The sequence below is a fragment of the Rhipicephalus microplus genome, chromosome 4 (genome assembly GCF_043290135.1).
Source record: "Rhipicephalus microplus isolate Deutch F79 chromosome 4, USDA_Rmic, whole genome shotgun sequence".
NCBI classification, from domain to species: Eukaryota; Metazoa; Arthropoda; class Arachnida; order Ixodida; family Ixodidae; genus Rhipicephalus; species Rhipicephalus microplus.
In genome coordinates, this window is record NC_134703.1 from 108970260 (window position 1) to 108993451 (window position 23192).

Below are 23192 nucleotides of genomic sequence, written 5' to 3' on the forward strand. Positions count from 1 at the left end.
GCGCATGGGGGCACGGGCCCACGGTGGTATGCCACCCCCTGGCTACGCCCATGCTTTGCGTATTTCGGCCATGCTGGTTCAACGAAACTTCCCGACACTTGCCACCTCAATACTTCGCGTTTCTTGAAACACATATTACATCGTTTTTGTTTATTAACGATTACGTATGCCCGAGCTAGCCGACGCCGTAAAACTTTATAACGTCGTGGTTAGATGGTGCGGAAGCATAAACCAACCGTCTTCTCGCGGTGAGACCGACGCTTATCGTGAACTTGTAACTGACCAATAAGAGAAAAGTTATTTTCTTCGTTAGTGTCTTCAAACTATTGAGTCATGTTTCCTGGTAACACCTACTATCAGTTATCCACTGTCACAACAGATGCACTGTATTCACTCTGTCTCCACTGATCGAGTTATTTATTTATTTATTTATTTATTTATTTATTTATTTATTTATTTATTTAAGACATACTACAAGTCCATTGAAGGGCCCACGCAGGAGGGGCATCACGAGAAAAACAAAATTTAGGCACAATACACATGATACACTAATTAAGATAGTTTGAACAAATACAGGAATGCATCAAAGTTACAAAAATCCGCAATACACGTGGTACACTGTTGGAAGTATATTGATATATTATCATATATTATATATTATATTATTATGAATGAATATATTGATGGTTATATTATCGTATAGTTGTCTATACGATAATATTTTGTTCTGATTAGTTCACCATCTCAAACTCAGTGACTAAATTTCTCGTATACTTTCCATGACATAATTATATATTGGCTTCGTTTGGTCGACATCGAGAAGTTAAGTCCTCAATTGACCTTCTCCTTCAGTGTGACGCCCTGTGTGACACAAGGAACGCGCCACCACCGGGCAGGTTCACATACAGCGGTCGCCTTTCGCTCTATAGCGAGTTCACAAGCTGCGGGTTGCTCGGCCGTTTAGCTTCCGGTCGCCGGATGTTTGTCGAAGGTGGCCGCCTGTCTTCCACTCTGTGAACACTGCAAACCGAAACGCCGCCGCACAGCCCTTGCTACCAGTACACCCTCCCGAGGAGACGATCTCCTCTGTTGTTCTTTAGTTCGGTTTCTGATCTTCTCTTCTTCCCCGATTTTCGGTTTTAAATGAGGATTCGTCTCTTCTGCCGCACTCGACCGGCAACAGAGCGAGTTATCGCCGGGCGTAGTTCGGCATGCCAGCCGAACCTGCTTTTTTCGGCTTGCACCACTCAGGAGTTCTACGCGCGGGCTTTTGCAAACGGTGTCACTGTCTGCAAAGGCGAACCAGTACAATCTTTGGGTGTTAACGTAGCACACTCAATTCTTGAAGAATATCATAGCGAATTTTCTGCATTACAATGCTCATTTTTCTTTTCATCATACCAACATCATTCGACAGAAACCGCTATCCCGTTCGCCACACGAGATAAGAGAGCCGATTTGAATAGCTTATCGTGAGATAGACACTCCTTCAAGTCACGGTGGAGAGATGTCATTATGTAAAAAGATGAGAACCTGCAGCAATATCCACATTTACCCAAAATTTGTTCGAAATGGGCTTCGCGCGTGTCTTCATGAGGTGCTGACCGGGATAAATCACGCAAGACATGTTATCTGAAGATTTGCGTTCGATATACGAATGCAAGTATAGATTTAGATTTTTCGACGCCTTTTTAATTGCAGGTTTTGTTAAATGCGAATGCGCAAGTCAGCTCCGCGCCAACACACAAAAACAGGCGTATTCCAATTCACTTCATTCCTTTCACGTGTTTCCCCGCCCTTTATTTATCAGATAGAGTCGTTAACCGAAAAGTCTATGTGGTTAACGTCATTCCTCCTTTCCCTTGCATTGCTCTCTCTCTCTTTTTCTTCTGTTATTTTCAGACTGAAAGTAGCTTCCAAAGTAGCGACCTCTCAAAGATACCCATTATGAAATGTGATCAATGGTGAATACATTTATTGCACGGTTTATTCAGAGCAAGTACCATTTCCCCATGCACAGAAGAAGCTTTCCAACACGCAAAAAAAAATCTCGTCGTCTAAAATTTTTCATTCTTCGCACGACGGAATATTTTACGTACATTTGAACGTATTATTAATAGCACTGCCTGATTAAAGGCCTGCTGTATTTGCATACAAAACGCCACGTGCTCGTTTGTCTAACAGAGGTGCGAGCTTCCGGAATCTGACAATATCGATACGTTCAGACCGGCGTTGGCGAATTACAATTACGAAACTCCCCACTTGGCAATGACATCACGTAGCGTCGCTTACTACGGTCCGTCTGAAAACGTTGTCTTCCGTCCTTAGGGCGCGTGCAAAGAAAGATACTTAGTATACGCTGAGTCTTACAAAAGAAGAAGTATATCGCATGCTGCGGGCTACGAAATTGGAGAACGAACATATTCTGTAGGGCATATACGTATAGCTTCAGGTGATGCTTAGTGGTTGAGAAAGTAGAAATAGTTCAAAGAAAAAAGTCTGACTTCATTTTTCTCTCTTTTTCTCATAGTGGTCATATAAACTAGTAATGTACAGAAACTGTTCCTGCGGTTTCACATAAATCGTTTCAATGAGAACCGACGCATAGCAAATAAGCAGCGATCTCTTGGACCATAGATCTTATATCCACTTCAGGAACACTGTCTTTTCGTTTTCGCTCTATTATTGAAGGAAAAAAAAAAACGTTTAAGGTGCGACGTAAGGTGCGACGTAAAAGCTATTTTACACTCCTGATCACGTCCCGGGTAATTTACCGGCTATATCCAGGAAAGTAGACAAAAACTTGTAGTTTTCTGGCTATATTTAGCACTTCTAACAGGACTTAATTATAAGCGTACAAAACTAAAATAAAAATCTGTTGTATACTATTACGAGTTTGTCTGAACCATGTGCAATGTCTACAGAGTCTGCTCGTATAACAGCAGGACCGTGCGTTTCGGGAAACCAATCGAATAACTCGCAATTTCATCGACTTCGCTGACGTAGTCAGTGACGCAGTCAGTATGCTGCCCCATGAAAAAGTGCAGTAGAGATAGAGATTCATTCACTTTCGTAGGAGACCAGCACCTCCATGTTACCAATTCAACAAAAAGGTGACAGGACGTTCAGGCGAAAACGAACTGAAGTCTTCGTTGACGCAGTCACATTACTTATTACATCACCTCTTGTAACCCTCAGTCCCTCCCTTTCTCACGTATAATGAAATTTACTCAATTTGATATAATAGGGGTTTTACGTTCCAAAACCACAATGAAATGATGGGACATGCCTCAGTGCAGGGTTCCGGAAATTTCAATCGCCTGGTGTTCCTTAATGTGCACTTACGTAGCACAACACACTAGCCTCAAGCATCTGCTTCCATCGAATTGAGACCGGGATCCAACACACCATCTTCGGTTCAGCAGCGGAGCACGTAACCACTAATCCACCACGGTGGACAATACTCTATTTGATAACATGAAATGTTATCAATATATTTATCTACTATTATATTACTTACCAGTAATGCAATGGCAGTTCTTCCTCGTGAGGCAAAAAACCGGCGCCGTATTAGCCCTTCTGTACGTGTCCCTCAACCTCCAGCTTTTTATCGCGTCATTAAAGCAAACGTCAGCAGAGAAAGCGATCTCGCGAGCTCAAAAAAACCTGGAACGGAATCTCTCTGTTCGCGCGTAAGGACACGCTTCAGGATGCACTGTTCTCGAATTCACGCCATTATGGCGCGCGGTGGCGCTGCACGCGTGCAGCCGCGCACATTCTGAATCTCGAAGGCGCGACGTGAGCGTACCGCTGATCGCACATAATGAGGCCAAGGGGTGGCCGCGCTGTCACGGCTGGCGATGTCCACGCTTTCCCTTTGTGCGCCCACCGACCAATGCTGTCACCCCGTTCCCCGGGTGCATGGGAGCACCCGGCATCTCGCTCGGCTTCACGCTTCGCCACTGTGCCTTTTCACGATTGCACCTCGAGGGCGCGTTTCGCGACGCCTTTTTGCTTCCGCATCTGCGCATGCGGGTGGGCTTTTACAGAGGTTCACTTGTGTAACCAGAGCAGGTGAGCGGCGCTGCGGAGAAGAATACGTTATGAGGTGCGCGTGGAGAAATGAGCAGCTGAACACCTGATAAAGCTTCACCCTGAAGTTCAAAGGAATTGAAGTTGACTTTTTCAAAGCATTAGACCATAGGGACAGAAAACACAAAATCTACAATAAAGGGGTAGAAATAGTCGAAAGGAGGTTATCTCAAAGTCCCTAGATTTTTTTTTTCATTTTACTTAAGTACCGACAATGGACTACTCTACATGCCCTCTCTGACGCGCAGCCGGGTCTACCGCCATTTTATTTTTAACTTGGAAGATTGACAAAGCTATGCGTCTTTTTATAGCCACGCATCTTTCATCGGCAATACGTTTACGCCACGCGCCTTCCCTCCGTCAATTTCCCGTCGTTAGGGAGCGGATGACGCGTTTCACCCGGTGCTGCATTACGTAGAACATGGCTATACCGAAAACGACCGTTAGCCAACGAGATTCGTCGATGACGCTTCAATGGTTGTGCGTACTTAAAAAGAAGAGGAAAAATTTTAGGGACACCGGTTTATTATACCACGGGCGGTAAAAGTCAAGGTAGGATCGAAATTTAGCCCTTCAGCCTTTCCAATGTAACAAGTGCAGCAAGTGCTACAAAAGAACAAAAAGGAAATATTTTGTATCTGACACTTGAAAGCTACGTAAAGGAAGTAACAGGTGAAGGAAGAAGTGAAGAAGGAAGAGGTGAAGAAGGAACGGGAGGAAGGATGACGAGGTCAACCACAAACTAGTCTGGTTTGCTACTCTGCACAGAGTAAATAAATCAAGGGATAAAAAAATCAAAGAGCAGAAAGGGCTATCGGCGTGAAACATGCGCGTTTGTGCAGTATACACATGCCAACAATTCATCACGGGCGGTCAAAACTGAACAGAGTGGCAACGCTCGCGTTAGTTTGCTGGACGGGCCATTGTCAGATTAACTTTTCTACTGAAGACAGTCCGAGAAAGCTCAACGCAGCGCGAACGTCGCTTCAAGTGACAAAATCAATCTGGACAACACGACATGTGTTGTATCGTCACGTTGGATTTTCAAGTCACATCTTGTCATTGTTATGCGAAAAAAAAAACCTTTAACAATCTTTAACACCTTTAACACAATACATTTTACCTGTAACAAAATACCATTAAACACCTATAACAACCGAGCGCACACTAAAGTTGCATCACGAGAATATGGATGCGACGGCGTTTGCAGACTTGTAGATGAAACCAGAAACAAGAAACAGAAACAGTTTTCGGATGTAAGAAACGAGTCAGCGATACCCACACATTTCATGTGCCGGTTTCGTTTGTGTCAAAGCAAGAGAACGGCGGATACACACAGTGTAACCTTGCGCGCGAGATCGCCGCTTCACAATGGCCGTCATGCGAAAAGGCGCGAGTCTTTTCTTTCTCGGTGGCGGCATTCGGCGCACATACGGACGGCTGACACACGAGACCACTCCCGTGTAGGTGTCCGCGTCTTTGTCGCCGAGACCACTCCCGTGTAGGTGTCCGCGTCTTTGTCGCCGAGGGTGCGTCACGCATGGAGTCCGGAGAAAACGACGGAGGCGCGCGCAGAATGGGCGCCTCGCCACGCGGATCTCTCCATGGGCAGCGGTCATACGGCGCCGCGGGTTTCCCAGTATGCATACGCGTACTTGGGTGTGCGGCGAGTATACCGTATAAGCAATGGCGCCTTGAGATGGGCGTTCCCGTACCGCCGGCTGCCTCGTCGTCTTATGCACGACATGCATCGCGGAGCAGCTGCGCCGAGCAAGCGCGCACAACAAAGCGCTTCCTTCAGGAGAGCCGGCGCGTAATAAGAGGAGAAGAAGCCGAAGAAGACGCTGTAAAGTAACACGAAATCAGTCAAGACTGAAAAGGCAGTCTGTCAGAATTACTTTTATTCGCTTGGCTTGCGAAAGGGAAAAAAAGAAAGAAGAAAGTCACTTGAATTCTTCGCATTTGCCTGACTTGAAAGCTAAAGTAATCTTTTTTCATAGATTACACTAAGACCTAAAGTCACATCCAACTATATTCTGCACTGCAGGCTTGCTGACCATGTCAAAGCGAAAGCAGAGTATGAACGAACAGTGCTAAAATGCCACGCAATATATTTATGCTGTTTTCTCGCGATGTGTTTATTCTGTTCGCGTCATGGCTAACTCACATTCCTTCGACGAAGTATTTTAATTCCAACTGTAACGAATGGGTTGAAAACAAAAAAATACAGCTGCCAACGTGCATACTTCTCGAAACAACAGTGGAGAGGCACGCCTGCTCGCGGAGTGGAATCCTTAAACCTTCATTGCGTTCCCGTTGAGTCTTTGCTTCCGATCTTCGTTCGATCTTCCTTAAGATGGTATATTGTGGGGGACGTTCGAATGAACAATTCATCGACGTTAACAGTGAGGGCGTCGTCATACGCGCGGTCGTTCACGAACGTTTTATGAGGCGCTCTAGATGGAGAGACATTGTTGCGCCCACAGCTCACAGAAGCACCCGCGGCGCGCATAAATCGATGCCCGAATAGCCCTCTCGGAACCCCCAAAAAGCAGAGTCACGCGTCATGGTGTACGCGCAATGCTCGCTATATATTGAACGTGAGATGCCCCGTACCCTTCACGAGTGGGGCAGAACCGATGTATGCATCGCCGATGATCGCCGGCAGAACAATGGGCGCGCGCCCATGGGTTTCGGTGGCGTCACCAACACGGGAGAAGCCGCCTGCATGCTCGCAACAGTGTGAGAATCAATTGTCGATGCTCGACTCGTATACTCACTCACACACACAATCGCCGAGGCGTTTCGCCATTAAGCGTATATTGCCGCCGTATAATACTTGCCACGACCCCGCGCTGTCTGGCACGGCTTGAAGAAATCCCTCGCCCCGAAGGGCTGTTTTTTACGACGGCCTCCCGCCGACGAATCTTGATGTCGCCATAGCTGCTTGTTTCGGTGGCCAAGTTCGTCTCTCTTCTTTCTTTCGAACCACTTCGCTTCTTTTTTATACTGTATATCCACGATAAGAACTGGAGAGCGACCTTTGAAGAGAGATAGCGTCGACGCCATCCCCCTTTTCGAAACTTTTCTTGGATCTTTTTTTTTCTCTATCTCTGCTGCCTTTCGTCCGATCGAGCAGCGCATTTCTTGCTCTGCGCGCGAGCATTACAGGAAGGTCGAGTTTAATGTCCCGCCGACAAAAACAGTGGCGCCGCTTTCTTTTTACTTTCTTGTCTTTTTTTTAAAGACGTATTTCAGCCTATACAAGTTGCCATATAGTGCCTGCCCTTAATCGTCTTTCCCACTTTGAAGTGCTGCTTATACGGTAGCTGGGCTTTGAATGCGTGCGATCGAGCCAATGGACGGAAGCTGTCGGAAAACAGCGGCAGCCGATTTATGGTAGTTTGGGGTAGCTTCTCATGCGCGCCCCGATATCAGGGAATGACCCGACCCGTTCCGCGGTGAGCTACTCGTTGGTGGCGGAGGTATCAGACATCCCGAGCGTCTCTGTGTAAGCAGCAAAGCTTGGTGGATTTTCGCGTGGAGTTTACGCGCACAGAAGCAATCAAAAAGAGCGAACCTACCACGAGTTTACGCGCACAGAAGCAATCAAAAAGAGCGAACCTACCACGAGTTTACGCGCACAGAAGCAATCGAAAAGAGCGAACCTACGCGAGTTTCAGCGCACGTGCGTGTTGGACGGCGATGAAAAGGCGTGAAACCGAAGCCTAGTTATATAGACGAAGAAAGAACGACTTCTTTCTTCCATTATTACTTTTTTAGCTTGGAACAAAGCGCGCTGGCGAAATTCTGTACTGGACAGCGCATGTAAACGGTTTGTCAACATAATTTAAATCATCCAAACGGTCACTTGCATACTAAAGGACAGGAATGTCACACCCATTTTGTTGCTGGCGTCGCGCAGGAGATTAAATTTTAGTATGTTTATGCCTAAACTATACTTCATATTTATATAGGGCAAACTATAGCAAACGATGTATTATCTTATACAGCGTTGCTCAAACGTGTTGCGTGTATTTTAGGAATAGTTCCACTTTTCCGTAAAATCCTCACGGCAATATGTGGCAACTATACGAAAGATATTTGGATTCTATAGATTTCAGAAGGAAACGGATCAAATTACTGGAACTGCATACGGAGTTCCTGAGTAGGGAGAAGTTTTATGTGAGCTAGCATCAGACTAACTCCGGTTTCGATTAGCTTTCTCGGCACGTGTTACATTTGCAACTTGTCATGACTTCAAATATTCGAGTTGGGGAAGCGTCACTTCCGAGTGTTACGCCTAAGCACCACGATACGTCTACGCACGTTAGCAAGCACCACGGTCGGGCTGACAGTCAACGTGTAGGCGTCCAAGTCTTGCAAAAGCAGAGTGAAATCGATTTCTCTGCGTATCAGCGCTCTCGCACTAGGTGCTTTCACTGCACGCTTGTTGATGTGAAAACTGACAGCTTAATTTCATTATTTAGGTATATTGTTCTATTTCGTGCTTGTCAAGCATGCATATATACCGTTCATTGCGAAAGAAAGGAGTGTCAATCGATAAATATTGCGATGGGATATTTGCTGAAAATGACACTGACGTGAGTATGCGAGGTGGTTGCCATCTCATACCTCGAAAAAGACAAGACAGCTCGTCGAAACGTCGGCGCCTGTGATATCCCGTGTTCAAAAGTGCTTTATCTCTTCAACATGATAACCAACGTGTTACCTTTTCTTATCCCGTTGAGAACTTTCTTGGCTGTTTCAGTGCGTCAATGCGCACCAGTATGAATTGAAGCAACGTCAAATTCTCAGTGATATCATACCGTGAGAATGTCTTAACCTTGTTTCCCTCTCTCTCTCTCTCCCCCTCTGCCTATACCTCCCTTCTTTCGATGCTCCAGGCGTGTGCAGCAACAACACGGCACCCAGCGTGAGCTCCATCAACCGGATCCTTCGCAACCGAGCCGCCGAACGCGCCGCGGCCGAGTTCGCGCGCGCTGCCGGCTACTCCATGTACCACCCTTACGCGGCGGCAGCAGCGGCCACGCTGCCGTGGCCGTCGCCCGCCGCAGCCGCCGCCGCTGCTGCCGCTGCGGCAGCCGGCGGTCCGGCAGCCGCCGCCCTCTGGTCTCCCTTTCTGGCGGCGCCCGTAGCCGGCAACGGACCGTCTCACCACGGGGGCGGCTCGGGAGCCGGCGTCGGCTCCAGTCCCGCCAACTCCAGCCCGGACCCCGCGGCGTTGGCGGCTGCGTTCAGGGCCCGCACGGGCGATGACCGTGAGTATCAAATGGAATTAAACGAAAACAGATCGTGTTTATCTTCGCTCTGCCAAAAAACAAAAAGAACTATTATTTTTTTCATAGTAATACTCAACGCTGTTTTTTAAAGCACCTCGACTAGATCACAGCCCCGCCACGGTGGTCTAGTGGATAAGGTACTCGGCTGCTGACCCGCAGGTCGCGAGATCAAATCCCGGCTGTGGCGGCTGCATTTCCGATGGAGGCGGAAATGTTGTAGGCCCGTGTACTCAGATTTGGGTGCACGTTAAAGAACCCCAGGTGGTCGAAATTTCCGGAGCCCTCCACTACGGCGTCTCTCATAATCAAATAGTGGTTTTGGGACGTTAAACCCCACAAATCAATCAATCAATCAATCTACTAGATCACAGGTCAGTAGAAAAAATTGCGAAATGGGAACGACGCTACGGCGGGCACAAAAGAAAAATTGACGAGACCGAAATTGCCTCTGAAAAGTGTGTCGAGCAAACGCTTATCATATAATTCGCGCTTGTCCTGTTCGTGCCTGTGTATTTTTTTTACGTTTGGTTTGTTTGCGCGTGTCTCAGTATAGCACTCTGCATTCTCTGCTATTCCGAACATAGCCACGCGCACTGTAGATGAACGCCAGCTGCGAAACTGCAAATTAAGTTGAAGAGTTGAAAGTCGATTCTGCGGAATCCTGCAAGGTGGTGGAAGAGAAATAAAGCGAAGTGCAATAAAGGGAAATGGACAACCACTTGTTTGTATAGTGAGAAGCGAAGGAAATTCGTATGCATGGATAAGAACTAAGTATACAACGATCTCAACGTGTTTAACAGTTGATGTCACGCCATTTTCCTCGTTAATGAACGTCCATACACACCCATTTACTGCGGTAATAAACACAATATATAGTTTATACTTCATCGAGCTTTATGCTGCGTTGATCGAACCAGCATCATTCAGTTGAACGGGTCATAACTTAACTGAGTCGGTATTCCGAAATATAATACAGGCCTATGAGAAAATCCAATGCGTGTGTCTTTGTATGAACTTAAGAGAGCAAATCGTTAGGCGAGTTGGTGGTCCATTATGCGGACAACAGCGCAAGAAAGACAAGGAATAGGAAGAACACAGAAGAGCACTGAATATTTTGTTCACTTGTTTCTTTTTCTTTCTCAATATATTCTGCTCTGTTTCGGAAATGAGCTGCAGTTGTATGTTTAGCGCTCGTCTGTGCTCTTCGTATCCTTCGTCTTTGGTTGCGCTGTTGCCAATACAGTCTACATGAACTTCAGCTTAAGCTCGTTTCTGTAGACGTGTGGCTCAAGCACAAAACACCGCAAGAACAACAAACCTGTCAGCGTCTTGAAGAAGTATAAAGTTAGAGAGGTTCACCCATGCATAAATTCCGCCTTTTACTATTGTAGAAAAATGCAAATTTCATGGTTAACGTGCGCGCGAAAAGCGTTCATACAATTTTCGCCGAGTCTCACCATCGAAGCAAAAAGTTAACGAAGTGTCTGCGTTAAAACGGTTCGTGTTAATAACGCCTGTGTTACGGGACACGTAAACGTGTCGTAAAAGAAAGCATCTCGTGCGGAGAGGTGTCACCAGAAATGCTGTTTCGCGCGCGGGGACTGACATTTTTTTTACATTTCGCGAAAGCCCAGAAGCCGTTCAGCTGCCGCATACTAATTCACTCGCTAATGGCCCCTCTCAAGTGCAGTTCCACGAAAGGCGGGATTCGATTGCAGGTGTATTCAGCCCCACGGGCGTTTCTTACAGCTTGCCTTCTGCCACAAGAATCTCGACCTGCGAAGCCGCAGCTGATGATGACACTTGCGAATCACCCGCCCAGCTTGTTCCTCGCGCTCGCCCACCTTTTACTGCGGCGTCTTGTCGTTCGTTGGTCGTGCTCGGAGTGCACGTGCTGCCGTCTAGGAGAGCGTATAGCAGACTGCACGGTGAAATATGGCGCTTTAAACCCAGTTTCTTCGTTACCCTGTCTAGCTGAAGGGTTGTTCTGTTCGCGCAGACTAAATGGGGCATCGTGATTTTTCCCGTACAGCCTGTGGACGCCAACACCAAGCCGTAAACTCACTTGCCGGATGTACGAACCTGCGTGGGGGAAAATGCGGTTAGGAAGCTGAGACACCGCAGAAAGAGGCGATTTTCATTAAGGAAAATGTTTTCCAGCTTGTAAAGATGATAATTCCAAATACTAGCATTGGTCTAAAGACCACATCTTTATCTGTATTACGTTTGTGTACATGCATTAAAGCTCCAAAGCTCATTTGTACAGTGTCATCTATACTGTCACATACACTAAGGTAAAAAAAAACAAGGCACTTGACTTTTTTTTTTTTGGTAAACCTGACCTTCTTCTGAGAGTCGTGTGCCCCACAAAAGAATCAACGCGACTAGAGTCATAAGCGTAGAAAACAAGGATTACGGGAAAGGAGTCACACATACTCTTTTTTTTTTTTAGAGTGTAGAGTGCGCAAGCAGCAAAGTTTGGCTACATGGTCAGTTTTACAGAGGCGACTACAGTAACTTGTACACACACACAGAAGGTATAAGTTAGGATGGACCACTGCGCAATTCGATTGAAGCGTTTAGTATGTTGGCCCAGCACGTGATCAAAATGTCAGAGGCCGCGCTATAGGTTTCAGTACTGAAGCTGAATTTGTTTCTGAACCTTCTCCTGAGCCAGTCCCTTGTTTGTGGACGAACAAAAGCTTCGATTAAAAGCTACTGGTCGCTGAACCCCAGAGTATCGGCGAATTGATTGCTTGCGTGGTCTCGACGTTAAAGTTCACTTCTTCGGTCGAGACATATGACTTCACGGAGCTTTCGCCTGTCAAGGCTGTCCGTGTGGGACGTACGAGATGCTCCATGCTAAGTCCTTTTTTTTTTTCGTCCAAGTATGCACAGTATATTCAATGCTCACCCACCTGAGCACATGCACGCAGCAGATGTATAGGAATCGTTTCATCTCGCGTGCCCCAACATTGCATTGAGGCTTTCATTATGCCATGCTGGTCGGTCGTGTGCTCTATCATAAACACAATGGCACCTTGCGTCCTCGCCTTCGTGTTTTTAGCGACGTATACCTCGAGAAATTCGGCGCAAAAGATTGACCACTATCTATTCAGGAGACCCGGCGATCACGTGCAACAGACAAATAACTTTATAATAGAGTCTAGTTTCACGACGACACGCGCCTGACTTTACGTTTCCCAGCGTTCATTTCGTGCAACAGTAAGACAAAGGGCCTTATGAGCACATCACACGAAGCTACTTCATATACGCTTACGTCTTCCTAACAGGCGCCTGACATTGTCGTGCTGAAATTAAACAGGAGCAACACTCCTTGTCGGCTCACGGTGGTGACACACTTCTTCACGCTGGCGTCTGAGAAGAAAACTGTACGAGACTCTCGTTAAAGCAAGCAACTAGGACACGCAGTGAAACAGGCGCGTTTCTTTATGGGAGGCACACTTCGTATACCCGGGCAGTGAAAAATAAAAATAAAACTGGAGGCGGTCCTCCTCCGGCGGGCGAACTGGCGCGAATCGTGCCTCCCTTGGATGTGGCGCGTGCGTGCACGCGCGAATAAAAAAACGTGGCTGATGCACGAAAGCGACTCGCTTCGAAGGCGTGGAGCGCGCGAAACCGCCCCGCGCTGAAATTTACGGCGCTTGGCTCTGAGCACAGTCGTGATCGGCACCACGCGACGTGACAGACGGCGCGTGACGACTCCGCGACAAGCCTGCCCCTGCGCAGCTCGACGCGAGCCTGCCAAGCATGCCGCAACGCTCGAAGTACACACTTGCGCACACACGCCGCCAGGGCGGGCGCGTGTTTAGAAAGGCTTACAGAGGCGGGAGGGGGCGTCCTCGCTGGAAACTACGGCGGCGTCGACCCTTAAGCGCGATGACTAGGCGACTTCGGCCAAGTCAATCTGTGCGCGCAGCTGCTGTCAAGCGCGATCACCGGAACACGCGCGAGTCAAATCGAAGTCGTGCGCGCGGCCCAGCTGTGCGCGCGTCGAGTGAGGCCTCGCGTCGGCAAAGTGTTTGTGCGTGTCTTGCTGCCGAGGCAGACTGAAACCTGCGCTAACTAACCGATAATAGGCTGCGGAAGGGAAAGCAAACGGACAAAGAGACCAGAAAGAGTGGAAAGGCTGGGAATGTGTCAGCCGAATTGCATACGAGCGACAGTTAATGCAGGGACGTCTATAAGCGGCACAGGAAGTACGAAAAAAAGAATGGAGGGGGGGGGGGGGTCAGTAAAGCACTCTATAGAGAGGCGGGGCTGATCAAGGAAATAAGGAGGCCGCTCGAGGCATTCGGAACGTGCGCTGATCGAAGTGACACAGCGCACCGCCGATAGACGCTCATTGGCCCTCCTCTTCCGTGGTCGTATATATCTCGGGGCTCACTCGTTCTTCGCTTTAATTGGGCGACAATGTGACCCATTTGCGACACTATACAACCTCCTCGAAATAAAGAAGCGGTGGTTTGTACAGCGCGTGTGCAATCACACATGGTACCGCGGGTGTGTCGATGAAAAAAAAAACACGAGTCGGACAGAATTGAGTTATGTTGTGACACGTTCAGTTCTTTATATTCTATTTTACCTTCTTCGCGTTGTATAGGCCGGAATGAAATGCGCGTGGCCCACGTCAGGTTCCTCTTCCCAATCGTCGTGATTGACAGTAACCGGTCTCTATTGACCATTGCAGCATATTTGCCATTTTCGAACGCGTTCTGAAAAGAACCGTCTTTTCAGTGTGACCTATCGTCATTGCTAACAATGGAGAATGGATGCTAGTTTCTAACCTTGAAGACAAGATAGCGTATAGGACATATATGTATAAGAGGCTAAAAGTTTCGCGTGATTTGAATGCAGTGACATAGAAAAACTGTTTCTTGTTATTGCTTTATATATATATATATATATATATATATATATATATATATATATATATATATATATATATATATATATATATATATATATATATATATATATATATATATACAGTGAAGTAATTGTAATATTATTGAGAAGACAGCAGAAGGACGACAAGACAAGTTGCCGCCGGCAGAGACCAAACTTGCGACCTTCTGATTCGAACATAGAAACCATCGTGAGAGTACCACTAAACACGACCCACAAGAAGAAACAGACGAGAACCGGCGCATGCCTGTTCGCTCCGGTTCTCGTCTGTTTCTTCTTGTGTGTCATGTTTAGCTGCGCTCGCACAATGCCACGATGGTTTTTATGTCAAAGCACGAACTCGCTCAACAATTCTTTTGAAGTCCTGATCATGTTATAATATAAGGTGCCATCGGACCCGACGGCAGCTTGTATTTTAACGTGAAAGTGCTTCATGCCGAGGTACACCACGGCTCCGATGACGTATTTCCGTCACGGATGTGGCGTAGTACTATATACTAAGAGATTGCAAAAAAAAAAACAAGATGGAAAACTTCTGTATATACTGGGGCGTCGAACCAGCGGCCTCACACTTTGCAGCACTCGAAGCAAGCCACTAAGTTATGAAGCGTACGTTGTTAAGCTTGCTTGCTGCAAGCTATTCATATACATCATATACCATTTTCAGTCCTCAGAACTCCTCGACTTCACCGTGTTTTCGTCATCAGCAGTGAGATGGCGCAATGTACTCGCGTTACGTGGAGTAACTGTACATGGACCCTACCATATACAGTTACTCTATAGCGTTGGGCGCCTCTCGTGTTTCTTTGAACGCACGCCTCCACGGGCTTGGTATGTCGGTCTCTCCTGCGCGCGCGCTTGTCAAATCAGACACGTGATTCAGGAGAGCATGAAGGTCACTTCCCTCGCTGCCGCAGCCGCGTTACCGAAAGAAGCACGCTGTACATATACGATGAAGTAAGAATTGTGACAGTTAGCTCTCGTCCTGTGTATACTTGTGTGTTCGTTTCGTGCGTCTTTAGATTTGAGCATCATACATTAAGCGTTGAACTGATACAGTTGTTTGTCTACGCTCGATCTGAGTATGCTAATTGCGTGCCTGCTTTCTGCATGAAGTGCGCATATTCCTAAAAGGAGGGATCAGCCATGTTTATGTCCACTTTCCTGCCTTCTCATCAATATTACATTTACTTCAGTGCCCTTAAAACAGCAAGATTAACGTCTATATACTGTGGCTAGCTGCGCAAAAAAATAGAACAGATATAGAAGTGGACACGCCTCAGGGCTGACTTTTAACTGAGTTTTACGTGAAAAACAGGTTTACATTACACTCGAAGAGAACGCCTCGTGACTGTCCCAACTGAACATGAATCCAACTCGCTCTGCAGTGCATGGTCCATCTCACGCTTAACGTCGCCTATACCATCCTTGGCTTTATTATCTGCTAAGGTACGTTGCCGGGCTAATTGGTTCATTATCTGCTGGTTTTCATCACGGTTGTGTCAAACAAAGAAACGGGCCTTCAAAACTCCCTTCCTTCATTCAAAGTAATAACACTACCCCACCGGTTAGTTGCTCGTAATAATTTAATGACGCAAAAAGCGAATGTTGGGACCAGTACATTATCAGCACGTCGTGCGATATATAGGAGAGCAGCGTTCAGGAAAAAGTGTTCGGGACACACGTACGCTCCAGTCTGCTCAAACCGATGCTCACGAAACGAGGACTTGTCTCCAAACAAGTCCGCACGTGTTATAGCCGTAATCCTTTACAACTTTGATCCGCGAAACCCGAAGGGTTACGTTAAGATATATACACGCGCCAAGATGTTTTAAAGCCTACATTTCGTATTCGTCGTCGCGCTTTACCCACGACGCATTCGCTGTGCATCTGCAGCTATATACGTATATATACGCGTTGCCACCTGCTAACCTGCACGCTATGAAATGCGGCACTGGTCGTCAGATCTATAGGGCACGGCGCATAACGCTCGTTACATGTTTGTCGGGCCCCGGTGGCACGGCACGCAGCACGACGACGCAAATCAGGGAACGAGAGGTTCGCGACAAAGCAAAAACAGAGAGGTGAAGCGGAACGAGACATATGGGACTGGCCGTCTGGCTTGTGCCCAAAAGAGACTCCCATCTGCATGGAGTTGGCGCTCATATCGTTCGTGCATAACCAATATTCAGTTGCCCGCGCTGAAAAAAAAAAGAACGCTAAGCAGTTTATACAGTATGTGGGCCGAAAAGTGGCGATGGGACGTACTTAGAAATAAGCGATTCGCCTAAGTGAAGCACTGGATTGGCTGATCTTTATACGCCAGTCTCACTATGTGCAAACTGTCTCTCACTATTTGCTTTGTGGCTGCTTTGCAGCAATAGGTTAACAGTTCAGCTGGTATTCTAATCTTCTTGCTTGTCTTGGTCGCGCCACAAATATTTCAAGCTATGCGCCCACTCGCCCACCGTCTGCTCAAGCGTTTTGCATTGCCGTTGGCGTAATGAGTGATTCCTGTGCCAAGATGTCACCAGCAGACGAGCTTGTTCGTAGACTCGCCGAATGTGCAATTTACAAAAGAATTGAATCGACTCAACGTTTACCATCACTTCGCAAACCACGTAACTCGCATATAGCGTCATTCAATTACGTGCGCCACAACCTCCACGTTTTGCGTGTCGATATAAATAGATTGTCAAGATAATGGAAATTTCTTTGAGTGCGCGATGTAAATAGATTGTCAAGATAATGTAAATTTCTTTGAGTGCGCGATGTATACATTCTGAATAATTCACTGGCGTTCGTCTACAGGGACAGCTCAGTTTCCAAGTCACTCGTAGAGAAACGTCACAAATTGTTGATGACCGTCATTCTACCTATAAAATGTTGTAGTACTTATAATTTGCTAACTACTTTTCGCATGTGTTACTAAGTCGTTAGTGCAAGCGCAGTTAGTAATGGGTAGTTTAGTAATCGTTACCTACCCTCGCCATTACAAATGCAGTTAGCAATGGTTACTAACGTAGGTAGTAACAGTTACTAACTAAAGAAACATAAAAGCCACCTCACGAACCACTCGTTTATATAACGGTCCTATTTGCGAGAATTACCGCTGTGATATGTCATTGCATCATTATGCACATAATGTCATAAATGAGAGTAGCGCACATACACAACGACAAGTGTACTGCGATGCGTACAGTTCACGTATATAGCCGTATACCTTTGGGGAAGCAGCTGGTGCAGCTGGGCGCGTATGCTTTGAATAAATAACTCAAGTTATGATCATTTACTTAGATAACGTGCAATTCTGTAAGGTGCGCGAAATAGAGCAGCGTGGGACTTTTAATGAAGCATATTAAGAAAAATTATATGTTTTACTATTTTGCATAATATCGCCTCCACATGAACTAATAGACAAGACCAAAGACGGGTACTATAGCTTACATATATCGCCCAGTTAACTTGAGTGGATCCCCATGCTATTAAGTACTGTACTTGCCGCAAATCAAGCTTGTGTTCTGTCTTGTATTCATGTTGTATTCCCTCCACTGTAATGCGTTATGGCGCTGTGGGTATCAAATAAACAAATAAACAAAGTATGTCATTAGATGCTCGTAATAATAACCTCCAAGGTTTCTTCAACAAGTTTGTTAAACAGGTGCATGACAAAACGTTAGTAGCGTTTCGCAAAAGGTAGCATCCGTTGCAACCTCTATGTGTCTGCAAACGTAGGTAGTAAAAAGGTCGTAAAGAGTTACTAATGGCCCATGATGGTTAGTAACAGCTGCAGTTATTAACTAGTTGATTGTGGTTACATGCTTTATATTTTAAAGCGTGCAGTGCGGCACGCTTGTATAAGACGCACTTTTGCAGACAATAACAACAGGTGAATTCTGATAGCTATGTCCCACTGAGGTTCTCATGGAAAAGATGTATAAAGGGGCCCAGAAACACTTTTTGAGCATGGCCAGTAAATGCTGCCGATCGGTAGTCGAAGCGCCGGAGAACCCGCGCGCATGCAGCAGGTGGTCTGGAATTTACAATCTATTCTGAAGGTCAACGAAGACTTGCTTTCTCTCGACAAATGACGCTACCGACCAAAAAAAAAAAATCTTTGCGTTACAGGCCAATTGTTCAGCCATTGTCTGATTTGAGCATGACGCACTCGGTCGTTGCTGGTCGCTGACTTTCCACGCGTGCACGCGCAATCACGCTGAAAAAGCCGCGCATTCGAATAAAAGAGAGAGAGAGAGAATGTGCTCAAGGTCATGAACCAGCTTCGAACAGCACTAAACCTACTAAACTCGAGACTACCATCGAAAGCAGCATGACGGTGAGCGTCTATGGAGTTCAAAGCAACGAATTATCTGCTAGTTAGCTGAAAATTGACATGTCTGCGTGACCATTTGCACAGGCGACTTTGCGAAGGACACATTGACGCCACCATCTTGTGCTATTAAACGCATAGTTTTTTTATGTCTGTATATCGCTACGTAATTTGATAAGGCCATGAAACTTGGAATGCCTAAACCAAAGAGTTTTCGTTCGCATGCGTCTACTGTAGCACTGTGCATTTAGTTATTAAAAGTACAAAGTAGCAAGGCCCAGTATGACGGCACCGAAACCCATCCATGAAATATTCAATAGACTTGATTTGCACCTCCAAATGTGCACCCTATGTGCTCTTTCCGTCTCTCATTTCGCTCTCGATTTCATCCCCTACTGCAGGATAGCAAACTGGACGCTCGTTTGGCTAAAACCCTTGCCCCCTTTTCCTTACTTTTTTTTATATGTTTCAAACAACGAAGAAAAAAAAACAACCTCTTGCGCTGGCCACTGATTCGCAGTGGACAAGGACGGCCTGGGCGGCTGCGACGAAGGCGCCAGCTCGGACTCGGCGGACCGGCCAAAGTTCCGGCGCAACCGCACCACCTTCAGTCCCGACCAACTGGAGGTGCTCGAGGAGGAGTTCGAGAAGACGCACTATCCCTGCGTCAGCACACGCGAACGCCTGGCGGCGAAGACGAACCTCTCCGAAGCACGCGTGCAGGTTAGCATACTCTCTCCATACCGTACTCTCTTTCAAAAAAGAAATAAAAAAATGTCGTGAATTTCCTTGTATTGAACTATCTTCGTATGCGAAGCTTGTAATGGAACGAGACAAGGTCATAGTTATAGGATTACATTACCTTGCCTGTCATGAGAGCAGACAGCCAACAGTCAGCCAACACCAGCAGCAGGGGCTGAATCAGCAGGGGCTGATTCGGCTTCATTCAAAGAGTACGTTTTTTGAAGACGATGTTATCCTTGGCCTCTTCCACCTGCATTCTGTGATGGCATAAACGATTCTTGACCGAAATTATGGCAGATTCTGGAAGTAGCGCAGCCGTAACAGAACATATACGTCGTTTGAGTTACACTATAGTACTTGCATGCTATACCAACACTCGCTACTGCAAGCTGCAAGCCTACTGCTTGGTTGTGTCGGCTAAGTTAATGCTAATGTCGGTTAGTGTTAGCTAAGTGGCGCCGCTAATGTTGACTATCTGCTGCTATGACGCCGACGCAGTTTTCATTCTACCTCAGTCTAACTTAATGAGCTATTTACCAGTTTTTAAAGAAAAGTGATCCACTGCATGGTTCGTGTTGATTGCTGTTCTATACGAGTTTGTACTTCCCGTTTCCTAATATCAGATTGTAGATTGTTTTTCCTATAATGTTGACCCAAACACTGCTCTTGAAACACTATTTAAAATCCTAAAAAATCCACAAATAAAAAATATTTCTGGTACTCCCAGAATGTGTACCGTAGAAGTTTGTCACTTGCGTTGCTAGCCAGTAATCCTAGCAAGCCATAAGTGAGCAATGTGAAAGACAGTGAGGAGAAAAAGTGGTCACAATAAAGTGGGCTACAATGGGCACGCCAAATTTCATTCGAAATTCACATTCGCTATTATCCTCTTTAACTGGCGTGGATTTCGGATCTCCCTGTCAGTGCACGATTATTAAGCTCACTCATGAAAGCGAACTTTTTACTTTGAGAAGGCGCGTTCTCGCCAAACATCGCTTTTCTCCCGCTGCTTTAAGGGGCAATTCGGAGGGGACAGGACGTTTGCGAGCTGCAGTCGTGTCGGTTGGTTCGCATATAACGTTCCGTCGTTATAGTTTTTCTTTTTATCTTTTTTTTTCACTCACTGCCCCAACAGTGACATCCACGATCTATCATACCAGCGCTGCTACCTCGTCAAGAAAAGAGGGAGGCGAAGTCGTAAAAATGTCACACTCGTCGTGCCCCGGTGGGCGCCGAGTCAGCAAGCCGCGCGAGCTACGCAAAGAGCCCGCACTCTTCGACTAGGTCCAGTTCACACGAGCCTCGTGGCTCCATCTATCAGCCGACGGAAGCACTCGGCAGTTCCAAGGTTCGCGATGGCGGTTAGCGGGGAAAGAGCGTCGCGTTTGCTGCTTGCTCCGAGAGCGCGCGCAGCCAGTGAGCCTTGCCTCGTTTCACGCCGAGTTCAAAACTAGTAGCAGTGGCAGTAGAGGCGCGCACGTCAAGGTGGCCGTACGCTGCGGGACGCGACAGGAAGCGTCAATTGTTCTTGGCAGGCGGCAAGAAAAACGGCCGCGCGCCTTCGTTCGCTTGTTCGTCGGCGTCGGTTCGTTGCCCCTGCCTTCCTCCGTCGGGTGCACCGCCTTGAACAAACCAGTTCCCTCCCAGCTTCGTGACCAGCTGCGGTCGCCCTCCCGAAGTCTTCGTCACTGTTGTGCGACGTTGCGAACGCGTCACCTAGCGCCGAGGGCAAAAGGGGGTTCTGTCCTCGCGCCACTGCGGAAGGTTGAAGCTGTAGTGGCCTCTCGACTCATCGCCAACACCCTTTCCTGTCTGCCACGTCGGGTACGCGACGATGTGCCCACTTGGTGGCGCACTCATTCCGCCTCGGTTTCCGGCGGCGCGCTGCCATAGAGAAATAAAAAAAGGTGAAGAGTGGACACTCCCATAAACCCCAGCGGCCCAATCGACTCTAGCACACCTAGTGGTTGATGAGAGCAAGGTGTGCGCTTCCGGTTTCGGTTTAACTGGCGCAAATTTTGAATTACTTTGCATAACCGACGTTTGGCTATGACGAAAGTTCATGATTTCAGACCACTATTCATCGCCCAAATGAATAGTTTTTGTAGGTCGTTTTGATTTAGCGATTCCCTGTTTTGTTTTGTTCAGTGGTTCGTGCAAATCGGTCGTGACGTAATTTTTATTTCGATTAAGTTATAATAAAAAGAGATGCAGGTAATGATAATTCACTACGGTTTTATTCATCGCGCTTGTGTTTTTCTTTTGGAACAAGTGATCAATGTATATATCAGTCAAAGAAACAGAGCATCCGCAATGTTTTATTCAAAGGCAAGGTAGAGTATGAGAATATAAAAAGCACAATATGACAAAAGTAGACAACAAATGCATCTCGCCTTACAAATAACTTGTAACAAATATTGTAACAAATATTGTAACAAATACATAGAGAACACAGACAACGCACACATCGCTAGAGTTGGCAGAAGCCGAGAAGCTGGTGAAGTATGACACACCGGGCCAGTGGTTAAGTAAGGATCTATGGCAAAAACACAGCGCACAATGCTGATAAAGAAGGAAGAAGTGACATATACACAGCAAAGAAGTCACGAATCACGCCTGGGCTTAACCGAAATAATGCATAGAAAAAAAGAGCGCACAGAAACCACACGACACAATATAGAAAGGCAAAGCTGCAGTGTGCTGGCTGTGCTTAAGAACAGCTAGCCCAAAATGAAAAAAAAAAGCAGAGACTTGATGCCTGCTTGTCCTCAGAAAGGTAGGGCTTTGCAGCTTGCTCACTACGTGAAAGACAAACTTTATGCTACAACACTGGCAGGTCTTGTGGCTTTTGTTATGCGTCACCTTCATCAAAAACTTAAGATCCCAAGTGATTTGCGTCTGGGTGTTGCTGTGACGCTTGCGAGCTAAAATAGATTGTAGTCATCACTTTATCCAGAATTGTGGACTTTAATTGGTGCTACGAGAGCGGTATTACAGGGCTAATAAATAGCAGAAGGAAACCACTTTGGCTCATTATTTTTCACAAAGGCTCTACATCGTACGTTATCACTCACAAGCTATATAAAAATAAAATGGCAGCGTCCGCAGCCCCATCAAACGCCACAAGTTTGGGTATTCTTTTGAAAATTTTGATGGGCAAGATGAGGAGGTTGATGAGAAGATAAAATACGAAAAGCGTGATAACAAGAACCGTGCCCACTTCATACTGTGTTCCTTACCCGCTCGAAGACATTTCAACAAGCGGTTTTGTTATCGATATATTACTTGAGCTGGAGAGATAAAGCATACACAGTGACCAAGCGACCCACAGTAAAGTGTACAGTTCGCCCGTATTTGCTACAAAAAATACAGACAGGATACCCAACATTCTTTTTAAGGTTATGCAAATCACTTCGAGCGAATACACAGTGTTCGTACTCCTCATAGCGGGTAACCAAAACAATGAATGCAACGAAGGAGTGGTTAGTCCAGTTGAACTGAATATAAGCATATAAGACCATAATGAAGTCTGCTGTAACGAAGTAATAACATAACAAAGCTATTGCAGGATTCGGCTCAACTCGAATACTTTAGTGTAAACCCGCCGCAAATTGCTAACCTTTGAGCTTGTCAAGCTGTATGCCCGAGATTGAAGACTGGAACCTAACCCTGTCTAAGTTTCGGTTCACAAAACGCACATGCCAACATAAACGAACCCGGCAAAACATTTTCAGAAACTTAGCGCGACACCCAGCAGAGCAGAAATGAAAATCGCCAACACTTGACAGATGGTG

The 23192-nt window shown here is 46.5% G+C and overlaps 1 protein-coding gene across 3 annotated transcripts in view; it reads left to right on the forward strand.

Annotated features, from left to right (window-relative positions):
* LOC119172263 (paired box protein Pax-6-like) overlaps positions 1 to 23192 on the forward strand; it is a 243714-nt gene that overhangs the window by 195850 nt on the left and 24672 nt on the right. For all 3 annotated transcript variants that reach the window (XM_075893483.1, XM_075893484.1, XM_037423305.2), the window contains 2 exons: positions 9000 to 9374; positions 19175 to 19377. In XM_075893483.1, coding sequence (XP_075749598.1) covers positions 9000 to 9374; positions 19175 to 19377 — 578 coding nt within the window. The remainder of the gene's footprint in view (positions 1 to 8999; positions 9375 to 19174; positions 19378 to 23192) is intronic.